This window comes from Phocoena sinus, chromosome 6 (genome assembly GCF_008692025.1).
Source record: "Phocoena sinus isolate mPhoSin1 chromosome 6, mPhoSin1.pri, whole genome shotgun sequence".
NCBI lineage: Eukaryota > Metazoa > Chordata > Mammalia > Artiodactyla > Phocoenidae > Phocoena > Phocoena sinus.
The window spans coordinates 51,632,742-51,646,121 of record NC_045768.1 but is presented as its reverse complement, the minus strand read 5'-3'; the positions used below and the strand labels follow the sequence as shown (position 1 = coordinate 51,646,121).

At 41.7% G+C, this 13,380-nt stretch overlaps 1 protein-coding gene across 3 annotated transcripts in view; it reads right to left on the bottom strand.

The window, feature by feature from the left end:
* DOCK8 (dedicator of cytokinesis 8) overlaps positions 1 to 10,606 on the bottom strand; it is a 227,101-nt gene extending 216,495 nt beyond the window's left edge. Inside the window, exon 1 of one of the 3 annotated variants that reach the window (XM_032636094.1) lies at positions 9,265 to 10,606. Coding sequence is in view for 1 of the 3 variants with exons in the window: in XM_032636092.1 (XP_032491983.1) it covers positions 6,122 to 6,174 (53 nt within the window). In the remaining 2 variants the exon portion in view is untranslated. Of the gene's footprint in view, positions 1 to 6,121; positions 6,499 to 9,264 lie in introns of those variants that run through there. The other 2 variants (XM_032636092.1, XM_032636096.1) reach the window with 2 other exon arrangements.
* Positions 10,607 to 13,380: the final 2,774 nt, after the last annotated feature.

Here is a 13,380-nt window from a genome sequence, read left to right as displayed (position 1 = left end):
GTAGCAAAAGCCTGAAAAATGTTTCTTTCCTTTAAGCAAGCAATGCCACTTCTAGAAATTTTAAGGGAGTATTTGCACTAACACATAAAGATATATACATAAAACTGTTCATCAAGCTCTGTATATTATTATAAAAATATTAGAAACTATCTTAAGGCCCAATCATAGAGAATTAATTCAATAAATCACTGTATATCTAATCAACACAATTTTATACAGCCTATGTAAATTATAATGTAGCTCTACATGGATGAACATGGAGAGTTCATATTTTTAAATTTAAAAAATACAGCATAAAACATGTGCAATGTGATCTCATTTTTCTAAAAGTGGAAAGATGTACATCCAAATATTAAGAGCTATAACTTATGGGTAACAGAAATTTTTGCTTGTTGTACTTTCCTACTTTTAATGATGAACATGGATGAAAGAACAGAATGTGGATGAAACACTGGTTCTGCCATTGCCATTTCTGATACTGCATCTGATTTAAACACAGTGGGACATAACATAATGGTCTTATACCCTAGGCCAGCTTTGCCAGTTTGTTTGATTTCAGCACACCCTGCATACAGATGCCTTCCTATATACTTTCAGAGATATCATTCTGTTTTTATTCTGCGTACCCCCAAGTTGTCAATATAGCAAACTATACTACAAAAGTGCAAACTCTAGAAGCACAGGGACCACACTTAACCACAACTGCATAAACTCTGTTGTAATTTCCGAGAGCCTAGAGAACCTTTATAGCTGCTGATTGGTAATAAATTAGACTGAACATTCTTGGGAAAAGGAATAGCACATTCCTGTTGCTTTAGCCACTGATTATTGACCAAAACATGAATAAGCACCTGGTGTTTACCACTGAAAAGCACTAAGCACTCTTTTTTCTTAGCTTCCTCCAGCAAGAAGTCTGAGTAGTCACATCCCTGTCTGTTACAGAGGATGGAAGGTTGAGGTGTTTTTAACATCATCTCATTCCATCACTAGCTCTGTGTGGGGAGTGAAGATGTGAGACCTGGTCCCCTGAACTCTTCCTCTCTCCCTAGGTAACCACATGACATAATTATATTTTCTTTGCCATGCAGAAGTAAACACTGACTTTACACGTACATGTGAATTGTCAGAGCTCAAAGAACTCCAACTGAAAAGCTCACCCTGGCAGAAGGTTCCTTCTATTGTACTAGATGACTGAAGTTCAAGTGGAGCTTTTCCAAGAATCCAAAAATAAAATGATTCTGAGTGTGAAAGACCAAAATTCTGAGTTCGATTGCCTGAAGCCTCTTCTTGTGGTTTTTGGTCTAGAACACGTCCGATGAATGAAGCCATTTCTGAAAGCAACCACACCTGCTCTGCCGTCACTACTGAAGAATAGCACCGTTTCACTGCAGACGTGCATTTAGACATATGAATACATATATTTTATGCTTGCATCATTTTTGCAGACAAAATTAGCAAACACGTCTCAGGAACAGCTCAGTGCCTTCTTCTTGTTATGGTCTTTATGCCGAAAATTATTGGGATTGTTCTTTTTTTATTGAAGTATACTTGATTTACAATGTCATGTTATGATCTCATTACATTGTCAATGTCAATGTCACTTTGTACATTGGAGACGCGGGTTCGTGCCCTGGCCTGGGAAGATTCCACATGCCGCGCGGAGCGGCTGGGCCCGTGAGCCATGGCCGCTGAGCCTGCGCATCCGGAGCCTGTGCTCCGCAACGGGAGAGGCCACAACAGTGAGAGGCCCGCGTACCGCAAAAAAAAAAACTGAGACAGTAGCATGGTGTATAGTGGTTTAGGGAGAGGATTCTGAAGCAAGGCTGCCTGCATTTGAATAACAGCTCTGGTCTTAGCTGTTTGTGACTTTGGACAATTTTCATAAGTCCTTAGTGCCCAGTTTTTCCATCTGTAAAATGGAGATAGTAATTGTTCCTACATCACAGGGGTGAATGAGTTATGATATGCATAGACCCATACCTGCCATACAGTAAGAATTATACAAGCATAAGTCATTATTATTTACCCCTTTCAATCCTTAATGTCCAGAGGTTCATTAATATTTTTTCTACATTGTGCATTTTTCCTCTCTTTACCCAACGTCCTTACATTAATATTTGATCTAGTTCTATATCCTGTGTTTGAAAGAAACTAAGATTCTGTTTAACGAATTTCCAGAATAGTAATAATAATTTTTATAACACACGAAAGCCCTAAATGCTACTAAGAAAGAAAGGTAGTTGATAAGACTTGGCGCTCATACAAGGAATGTATTATGACACAATGCAGCAGTGCCTGAATTCCCCAATGCAAACATAATTATGAACTGCTTAATTCAGATGTAGTCTTTCCTTTGCGCACAGGAAGTTAGTGACAATTAAACTGAAATGAAGACAAATATCTAACGCTTATAAGAAATTAAACTTTACTCTTCCAGCTTAGAAAAATTCAGTGGTAGATCTTTTCTCTTGTATCTCCCCAAGCTGTGGGCTCTAGAGAGATGTTCAACTGTAACACATCATACGATCACATCATACAATTACACTTGGTGGTCAAAATGCAACAACAAAAAAATCCTATGATGATTTCCAACACATGGAAATTTAGGTTTCATAAGAATATGAAAGAGCCAGGGCAATCATGGGGGAATGGGCACTGGTGGGCATTCCCAGGTTCCTCCTTCACTTTGGTCCTGCCCCTAGACTGGGCAAAGCTGCTTGCAGGAAGCCAAAGAATTTGGGAACAATGAGGAACATTCTTTTCCTACTGTGAGGTAGTCTGCTCACTCTTTCTTTAGGCTGGTATGGGCAGAACTCAGCTTTTTACAAGTAAAATTTTTAATATATCAGATATGAGTATTTCCTTTATAGGGAACACATGGATTTAACCCCACAAACATTTTTTAATGATAGTTTGTATCATTCAGGGTAGAAAGGTGAAAAATATGCTGAATGTCCTGATGGCCATATTTGCAACATTGCCTTACTTTTTTAAGTTGATCTATTTTAAAAAAAGAATAGTACATAGGCATGCAAGGCAAAATATTTTATTTTCCAACTTCAAAACTGCAAAACATCACAGTTTGTTTACATGTTAAACACTGATCAGAACAATCTGCAATGCTGCTACTGAAAGGTTTTTTTTTTTAATTACTTACTTATTTTTAAAGGAAATTCTTAAGAAATGTGGATCAAAATAGCACATGCCCAATTAAGAACAGTCTTTGGAGCAGTTTGTAATCCCAGCTCTGCCTCTGATGTTTGCATGGCCTTGAACAAATTACATGGCCTGTGCAACTACATCTCCAAGCTTCATTTTCTTCTTCTGTATGAGACATCAGGTGAGTCTCATAGGGTTTTTGTAAGAATCTAACAATATAATCTGTTAAGCACATAATACAGTGTCTGGGACATACTAAATGATCAATAAATGGTGCATTTTGATATTATCTTAATACTAGGTATGCCCTTATTAATCCATTCCTTTGAACAATAATTTCTGCCAAGCTCCTCTGCATAACTCTCTACCCAGTACACAAAACGCTTCCAAAGGGAAAACAGAACCCCCTAAACAGGAATATCCAATCCTTATTTTTGCCTGAGGATTAGGGAACATTTTAAATTTTATTTAACTTGAGGGGGGCCTTTCTTGGTCAGATTGCATCATGCATTCTGTTCCACTGGGTGTGTCTGGTATCCTCAGCACAGAGATGGAAGACGTATGAGCAAGAACTTCAACCCCAAGGGGGATCCAATCTGCTACTGGCATCATTGTTCCCAGCCCATTGGTCCCTGCACAGGAAGTTCTCCAGCTTCAGCTCTCCTTCCTACCTTTCTTTCTTAGAATCTTCAAGTTGGTGGCAATGGAGATGACGACAACAATGATGAAGCTGATAGTAATGCGGATGAAGCCAGCTAGCATTTATTTAACACTTATTCTGAGCCAGGCACTCTAAGCACTTTGTATATATTATTTCACTTAATCCTCTCAACAGTCATACAAGGTAGGTATTGATACGATGAATATCTCCATTCAACATATAAAAACTCAAAGTTTAGAGGGGTTAAATAGCATGCCCAGTGTCACACAGTTAGTCTGGTGCAGAGAGCCAATCGGTAAGCAGATGTGATTCCAGCCAGGGCCTTTATTCTTTTTTTTTTTTTTTTTAGAATCTTTGTTTTTATTATCTTCTTTCGTTGGATTAATAGACTAGTATTTGTCATGGTTACACAGGTATTATTGGTTTTTTAAATTAATTTTTATTGGAGTATAGCTGCTTTACAATGTTGTGTTAGTTTCTACTGTACAGCAAAATGAATCAGCCATACATACACATATATCCCCCCTTTTTTGGACTTCCTTCCCATCCAGGTCACCACAGAGCACTAAGTAGAGTTCCCTGTGCTATACAGTATGTCCTCGTTCGTTATCTATTTTATATATAGTATCAACAGTGTATATGTGTCAATCCCAATCTCCCAATTCCTCCCACCCTCCCACTTACCCCTCGGTATCCATACATTTGTTCTCTATGTGTCTCTATTTCTGCTTTGCAAATAGGATCATCCATACCATTTTAAGTAAGTCAGAAAGGGCCTTTATTCTGAAACCCCAGGCTACACCAACCCCACTGCTGCTTTCAAAACTGCCTTGTAGGGTCAGTGCAGGTTCTACTGCTCTCCTCAGATTAATTCCACCCAACCCCAAGGCTCTAACATATTTCTGTCAGTCATACCACCTGACCTGAAATTCAGAGAGACAGAAGAGCAGCAGCTATGACAAGTGGTACATCCATCAGGAACTTCAGTTTGATTTCCCTCAGCCCCCAAAACGAACTGCCCCTCCTGCATGGCAACAGGCAAAAAACCCGATGCAGAAAAAAATCCCCATAGGGAAATCCCTGATATACTTTATGCCTTTTGACTACTACCTTTCGGCCTCCAACATTAACACACAGTACACAATAATAATTAAACTCATTTTAAAGATGAAGAAATAGTAAGGTAAGAGAAGTGGTTTGCTCACAGCTACACAACAGATGGAAATAAAAAGGCCAGTAAAGCTCAATATGCCCTCTGCAAGACCTTACCACCTTATTATTCTGGGCTTCTAATTCCCCGTGGCTGAAACCTCTTCACAGTCTAGCAGCACAAAAATGGACTGTGGAACTAGCCTTTCACAGGCTCAGCTAAAAGAAGACTAACTAATCCTAGAGCAATGAGGGAAGTAAAATAATAAGTTGACCCTTCAGGATGAATTTCATATTATCTTTTAACCAGACAGTCTAGATTTCTCAGGGCACGACAAAAATGTCTCCAAACACTTCTCGGCAGTTTTCAGTGGAGGAAAAACTGCAGTTAAAGCACCTTTAGTGAGAGCAGTAGACGTGCTTGCATTTAGTTTGTGCAATTTTGATTATGCATTGGATGGTGGGTTGGATCTATGTCCTTAGTTCTTTGCTGGAGTGCTAGAAATGTAAAAATGTCAGCCACAGGCCATTCCTTTTTGTTTATTTAAACGGAGAATTTAAAAAATCACTTTTTCCACTTCATGGCTCCTTTGGACCAGAGAATAAAAATAGCGATGTCAGTAGGAGCCAAACTTTTTTCTGGAAAAATAAAACGAGAGGGGAAAGCGTCCTCCTCAGAACAACCGAAATCTTGAAGCAGCTGCCTCAAAGCAAAACTCTCCTCATTTCAACCACTTCTTCTCTCGCCCCTTCTCGGAGCAGCCTCAAAGCAAGGTGCAGTTTATGAGAAACTCCGTGGAGTGCCCAGCACTGCTAACCGGGCGTCCTTCCCACTACCCGGGTCCGGCCACCTGTCAACCCCGAGGGCGGCGCGGGCGAGGCGGGGCTGGGGACGTGGCTCTGGGAAGAGGCACTGGTGACAGGACCATCAGGGGGACTGGGATTCTCGGGGCCATCCCGCGCTCAACGGCCCCACCGCAGCCGCCTCGGGGCCCCGGGCCCCCCGCCGTGTCTCGGGCGCCACCCCTCCCCGCGGACTCCCTGGGACTCTGGCGGCGGCAACCTCCACCCCCACCCCTTGGAGCTGCCCAGGCGCCGCACTCCACCAGCTGGGGCGGTGCGGCCGCGAGTCCGCCGCGGGGCGCCTCTTACCTGTTGATCTTGAGCGCGAACGCGCGGCGCTCTGCGCTCGGCAGCGTGGCCATGGCGCGCCGGCGGCTCTTCGGCCTTTAGGGTCTCGTGAGGCGCCCAGCGGGGGCCCGGTGCGCCGCAGGGCTGCAGCAGCACGTGCCGAGCGGGACGCGAGCCTCATCTGTCAGTCGCAGCTGGAAACTTCCGCATTTCCACCTTCAGCGCTGAAATCACCCCGGGGGAGGGCCCAACCTCAGAGCTGCGGCGGCCAGCCCTGCCACCCGGCGCCCGGCCCGGCGCGCAGGGAGCGGAGCGCGAGGAGGGTGTGGACCCACCGCGGAATTGCCCTCCGGATGCTCGGACCGCCGGCGCGCTTCTTCCCGGGGCCCTGACCTCAGGCAGAAAGGAGCTCGGGCGGATGACCCGGCGACCACTGAGCGAGGCCGGAAACTCCATCTGCCCGAAGCTGCGAGGCTGCCAAAGGCCTGTGGGCAAGAGCTGGGAACGCGCGCCTTCCGCCCGCCCCGCACAGCTGGCGCGAGGTCGGGAAACCAACCCTGGAATTCTTTGCGCCAGGCCTTGTTAAGTGTTCGCACCATACCCTGGAGCAGGCAGCTTAAATTTAACAAGAAGAAGAAGAAAAACGTTGGTGGAAACTTCAGGAGACATACCAACTTTCGCAAACGGTATGTCCGTCATCCCTATTGGGGTGACTTTAAATAAATACGAATCCATGCAAGGAATAAACAGTTTTTTAAAACCTGGAGATAAATGCTTTTCTCTGGAGAAGCAGTGCACAGCACTTTCCTGTGATTCAAGCATATGCTGCAACCCTGTTTATTTCAGCTTCAGACCGAGAAGTGTATGAAGAAGTCCAGCCCCAAATTCAAGAAAAATATCGGTAAAGTCCCAGTGCTCACTGGAGTGGAAAAGTCTGTGTTTACCGACTTGCTCTAAGTTTTACTCTGCTAGAGCACTCCGTATGTAATGCCTCTGTTTGTCAACTGACCCTTAAAAAAAATACGAAATCGAGATACGTTTGGTTCAAAGCTGCATTACTGTCCAGTAGGTAGCCACTACCCACATGTGGCTATGGCCCACTTGAAATTATAGTTAGTCAGAATTGAGATGTGCTGTGTAAAATTCGTACCGAACTTTGAACACAGTACAGACTGCCTTTCTTTCTCTGGTTTCAGCTAGCTCAGGTAGTTTAGTAATTCTTCAGAGCTGGTTAGGTAACTCTCCTCCCCCTCCCCACTTCAAATATCAATGGCTTTAAGCATAGTATAAGACACAGGTCATAAGTGAGACATTACATAGACTATGAAACGAGACCCAAAGAAAAGAAAACTTTTCGAAATGTGGAGTTTCTGACTTTCAAAATTCTCCCAGGTATGTTTACCACATTGGAATTTATAAGCAAAGATGTACATAGAAAAATACTAAGAGAACAATTCAATAACAACAATTCAATACCTCTTCAAACTGGGAACAAATAGATGATTTGTAGAAAATTGTTTTACAGTAGAATCTTCAGTCTACCGTCTACTAAGTCAGCCTTTCGGATGGGCTTCTCTTAGTTTCTGAATGATGGTGACATACACTTTCATATAGAGCAAAATATATTGTTGTCCACACAAACATAAATAAAATGTAATGAGAGTACCTCAAAATTTCAGAATTTGCAATTAAGGAAAACTTTTGTGGGGGGGGAGGGGGGAGGAATCTTAAAATCTCCCATCTTATGTCAGCTCATGCTGCATTCAACACATTCACCTTAGCATTTGGTACGTAACTATGAAAGTAAAGCCAGCATCATTATCCTCCATCCCATCAATTCCTTAGTTAGAAATGATGGTTAGAAATGACTCCAGATTTCCTTAACAGCCTTTTGGTAATTCACCATGAGTGTGTTATCCACTAAATTAGGCAAATGCCTATTTTTAAATATTCTATCTGCTCTTGGGTACAGTCACAGATCTCTGGCAAACTTCAAAAATAGCTAAGTGCCTTGCTTCATTTCTCACTCCCTCCTATTTCCCTCTAGGGCTTCTTTCCTAATTGCCACTCTGTCCAAAGCCCACTCTGAAAGGCTTCCTTCTTTCCACACCATGTGACATCTCTAGGCCTTCCTCTTTCTCTGCATCTTTGTATCATTTGATTTTGTTTCTCACCTTTATAAAATTCCTCCCTTCTATGACAGACCTTATATCAATTATCCCAAATTCTCCTGTAGTTTTCTCCATATCTTCTTCTTACCTCTTCAGAAAGCCAATCTCTTTCTTTACATTGCATCTTACTTATTTTTTACAACAGACAAATAACACTTACCTTGTACCACGGCCTGTATCAAGCCCTTTTCAAATATTAATTAATTAATAACAACCCTTAAGTAATAACATTATCCTCACTTTGCAGCTGGGGAAACCAAGGCTCAGAGAGGTTAAGTGACTGGCCCAAGATCACAGACTAGTACGGGGCATTTCCAACCCCCCAGATATTTCCACTTAAATATCTTCAAACTTCACAAACAAAAAACCGAAACTCTCCATCTCCTCTACCCAGTTGTATAAGCTTGCTGTCCTTCCATAATCACTCATTTCTGTTGGTGGCACTATTTCCCACTTGCCAGTTAAAAGCTTTGGAATCATTTAATGGAGGGGAAAGCAGGAAATCTGGGTTCTGGCTTCAGGTTTTCACTAACTATGTGATCCTGAGCGAGTCACACCCTGTTTGGACCACAAAATTCTCAGTCATAGAATGACCCCATCTGCTCTTCTCTTTATAATGTGTCAGCTCTACTTCTTCCTCTTCTTTACCCTTCAGATCTAATCAGCTAACAAGGCCTGTCATTTATTCTATATAAACATCACTCCTTCATAAATATCACTGTTCTCACTGCTTCCATTCTGGCCCAGCCCTTATAAATTAATGTGTGGATGACAAAAATAGGATTTTAAATGGCTCCCTGCCCATAACTTCTCCTTATTCCAATCCACTCTGACTCTACCACTGTATTAATTTTACTAAAATACCGTCTCATCATGTTACTTCCCTGCTCAATTAACTTTGGTGGCTTCCTATAGCCTCTATGACCAAGTGTGACCTTCTCCAACTGGCTTATAGTGGCTTCTCCGTGTCATGTAAGTAACTCTATCCCTTACCTCTTTGTGGAAGCAAGGAAGATCTGCAGCTAGAGAAATCTGTGTTCTTCCTGCCTGGGGCCTCCTTTGCTTATGTCATTCTTCTGCCATCCCCACCAGACATCACATCCAGTCCCTCCCCATCCTTTAAAGTTTGAGTCAAGTTGTCAGTTTCCACCTCTACATAAAGGAGTGTCTCATTCAGTCTGACAGCACCCTTTGTTTAGTTAAATAGGTCGTTACCAATAAACACAGCCTAGTGGAATGCAAGGTCCATAGGACTATAGAGAAAAGGGTGACATTTGTGCATTTCCTTCCTTATTTTGCAAGCCGGCCTCCATCAGCTTTCACTCAAATGTCACCTTCCATGACCATCTACTTAACATTGCAATGCCCCTTTCCCTAATCCTGACCCTCCCTAGCTCCTTTTCCAACTTTCATAGCATAGTTTTTCTCCATAGCACTTGTCACTATCTGACATACTACATATTTTATTTATTTGCAAGTTTATTATCGCTCATGCTTCTAGACTATAAGTTCCATGAGTGCAGGGATTTTTGTTTTATTCCTTTCTCTATCTCTATTACCTAGAGTAATGCCTGGTACAAAGTAAGTGTTCAATAAGTTCTTGTTGAATAAATGAATGAAAAAAAAGCAGACAATAAATATTTGTTAAATTGAACTTGAATGGGAGTGGCCAAGTTCATGCGTCTTTCAGAAGGAAGTTAGAGCCTTTTTTACTCTCTTGAGTTTTTCAGTTGTGCCTTTTTATGAATATCTTCCAGCACTGTTTTGTAGTTACGTCTCGGGTTGAGAAATCAAACTAGCACATAGGTTACTACTAGCAAGTAGATCTCTTTATTATCATCTTGTAATTGAGGACAGATATAGAAAGATTTGTTTGCTAGTATTTAAATCCAGCCATAGCTCAGATATTAGAATTTGGAGTTTCTAGTTTTCTCCACTTCATTCCTCATATTGTCATAAGAGATCTGTAAATATGAAAAGAATAAAACTAAGAAACTTTCCCTTAATATGTATATATTAGTCCCCCTTATTCATGGTTTCACTTTCCACGGTTTCAGTTACCCTCGGTCAACCAGTCTGAAAATATGAAATGAAAAACTCAAGAAATAAACGTAAGTTTTAAAATGCACACTGTTCTGAGTAGCGTGATGAAATCTCCCGCTGTCCTGCTCCATCCCACCACAGACATGAATCATCCCTTTGTCCAGTGTATCTGCCCAGTAGTCAGTTATATATATGCATATATATAACCATCTTGGTTATACATGCAGTATCACAGTGCTTGTGTTCAAGCAATGTTTTTTACTTAATAATGGCCACAAAGTGCAACAGTAGTGATCTGGAATCCGGATATGCCAAAGAGAAGCTGTAAAGTGCTTCTTTTAAGGGAAAAGATGAAAGTTCCTAAATTAATAAGGAAAGAAAAAATATCGTATGTTGAGTTTGCTAAGATCTATGGTGAGAATGAATCTTCTCTCCATGAAATTGTGAAGAAGGACAAAGAAATTCATACTAGTTTTGCTATCACACTTCAGACTGCAAAAGTTATGACCACGGTATGTGATATGTGCTTATTAATATGGAAAAGGCATTGAATTTGTGCAATAAGATATTTAGAGAGAGAGAGAGAGACTGCATTCACATAACTTATTACAGTATATTGTTATAATTGTCCTATTTTATTGTTAGTCATTGTTAATCTCTTACTGGGCCTAATTTATAAATTAAACTGTACCACAGGTATGTATGTTTAGGAAAAATAGTATGTATATGCTTCAATACTATCCACAGTTTCAGGCATCCGCTGAGGGTCTTGGAACATATCCCCTTTGGATAACGGGGTGCTACTGTATACACACATATTATATACATGTATCTTATATGGTTACTTTAGTATGTATATTAGTATTTTAAATGTAGGAGTTAGGCCATATTCTAATGTACAATGCTATTTCATATTCAATAGGAATATTCATACTATAGCATTTTATACCTAGAAGGACCTTGGATTAATTCATGAATGAATGAATAAATTCTCTCATTATCATTTATGTGCCTTCCATTAATCCCCCAAACATTTACCAAGTGGTTCCCATATGTCAGGTTCTGAACTAAATGATACTAGGGGCAAAATCATTAACAATACTTGTTCCCTGACTTCCCAGAATTCACGATCTAGGTACAAGATACACGTTACCAAGGAAAGAAGAGACTTATTCCGTGGGACAATGCAGGAATGTTTTCCTGCACAGAACTCTGTGAGAGTGAGGAAGCACAGACAGGAAATGATTTATTCTTGTGGACAGGGTGTTGGCAGAGAAATTGACGCTGAGGAAGAATGACTTTACTGACCCAGTGACATGGAAACTGGTCTTAAATGACAAGTAAGCATTCACCAGGCAGAGAAGAGCTCATTCAGGATATTCCAGGCAGAAGGAGCACTACATGCAAAGGCAGGGAGCCAGGAGACACCAGTGCCCATCCCAGGAGTCAAAAGTAGGATGGAGTCCAGCGGTGCAGAGAGAAGTGGCGAGAAATGAAGCTTGGAAGGTGGGCGGGACCTGAATGTGAGGGTCCTGTTAAAGAATTCAGACATTATCCCAAAGGCTGTGAAAACCACCAGAAAGGGACTGCTGTTTCTATAAAGGTCATTGCCACCTGGCAATCCATGATAAGGACTGTCCCATGGAGTATAGACACAGGGTGGTAAGGATTATGTCTCCCAGATCTGGCATTGCCATCCCCGTCTTCCTCAGCCTGAGCACACATACACTGGACACTAATGAAGAAATAAATTGCTCTTTACAGCAGGATTTAGGCAATTTTCCCAAAGTCATATCGCATGGAGAGAGGGAGGATTTATGGGGGACAGAAAGTCAGGTGCTGGTCCTCTGGTCTGGTTACCTCTGCCCCTCACTGGAGTGCCCCACATGTGTATGGTTACTGCCTCTTTATTTAGCCACTTTCCCATCAATCTACCATCTTCTCCCTAAAGAATCAGTTACCCATCCCTTGGTTTGTTGTTATGTCTGGGCAATTTCCCAGGCATCCACTAAATGTTGCACTTTCTCCTTCCCCTAGTTTCCACTGTCCCTACAGGGGAAAAGTTGGGTTCTGATCCACGCCTGGGGGGGTTTAGTGGTAGGCTTCTATTCTAGGCTGCAGCTGACATTATTCATGTGTAAAATGTGGTTAATAGTGGTACCAATTCCAGGATTGTTACAAAGATTAAATAATCTAAAGCGCTCATAATAAGTGACATATAATTATTCCTATTATTATCACTATTTGAAATGTCTACAGAAGCAGATTACTAAAAGTCTAAATAAAAGTAGTTTAATGTTTAAGTTTATTACCCTAGTAAACCGGAGGAAGGAACTAGGTCAGCAACTCAACAACACCATCAAGCGCCCAGGTTCTTTCCATCCCTGCACTCTGCCATACTCAGTCCATTCGTCATGTTGGTCATCCCGCTTATGACCTCATGGCTACAAGCTGGACTTGTAGCCATGAGGTCAGGACTCCGATCAGCCACAGCACACACCATCACCCCAAGAAGAGAGAAAGAAAGAGTTGGCTTTCTCCATGAGAAACTCTGCCTTTCCCAGAAGTCCTCCAGGAAATCTGCCCTGAGAACTCACTAGCCAGAGATGGCTCAGAGGCTGCTCCTCAACTGCATGGGAAGCGGGGAAAGAGTACCTAGAAACAGAAGTGGGTGATCATGTTTGGCTTAGAATTACTCTGATTCATTCTCTTGAGCTGCAAAAACAGAAGAGGGACAAAGGGGAGAGTAGCTGTAGGATAGGCAGTGAACAGAGGCTGCCAGACTCATTTCATTGAGATTAAATAAGACGAAGCACATAAAGGACAGAACATACTGCTGGTTATCGAGTATGCACTCTCAGAACATGTGGGCTGTGATTTTATTATTATTTGACATTGTATTGCTCTGGAGCCATATAAATTGGGGTTTTCCCCCAGTTTTATTGCAAGATAATTGACATACAGAACTGTATACATTCAAGGTGTACAACGTAATGATTTGACTTACACTCATCACAAAATGATTACCAGAACAGGTTTAGGGGATGGAGGACATCCATCATCTCA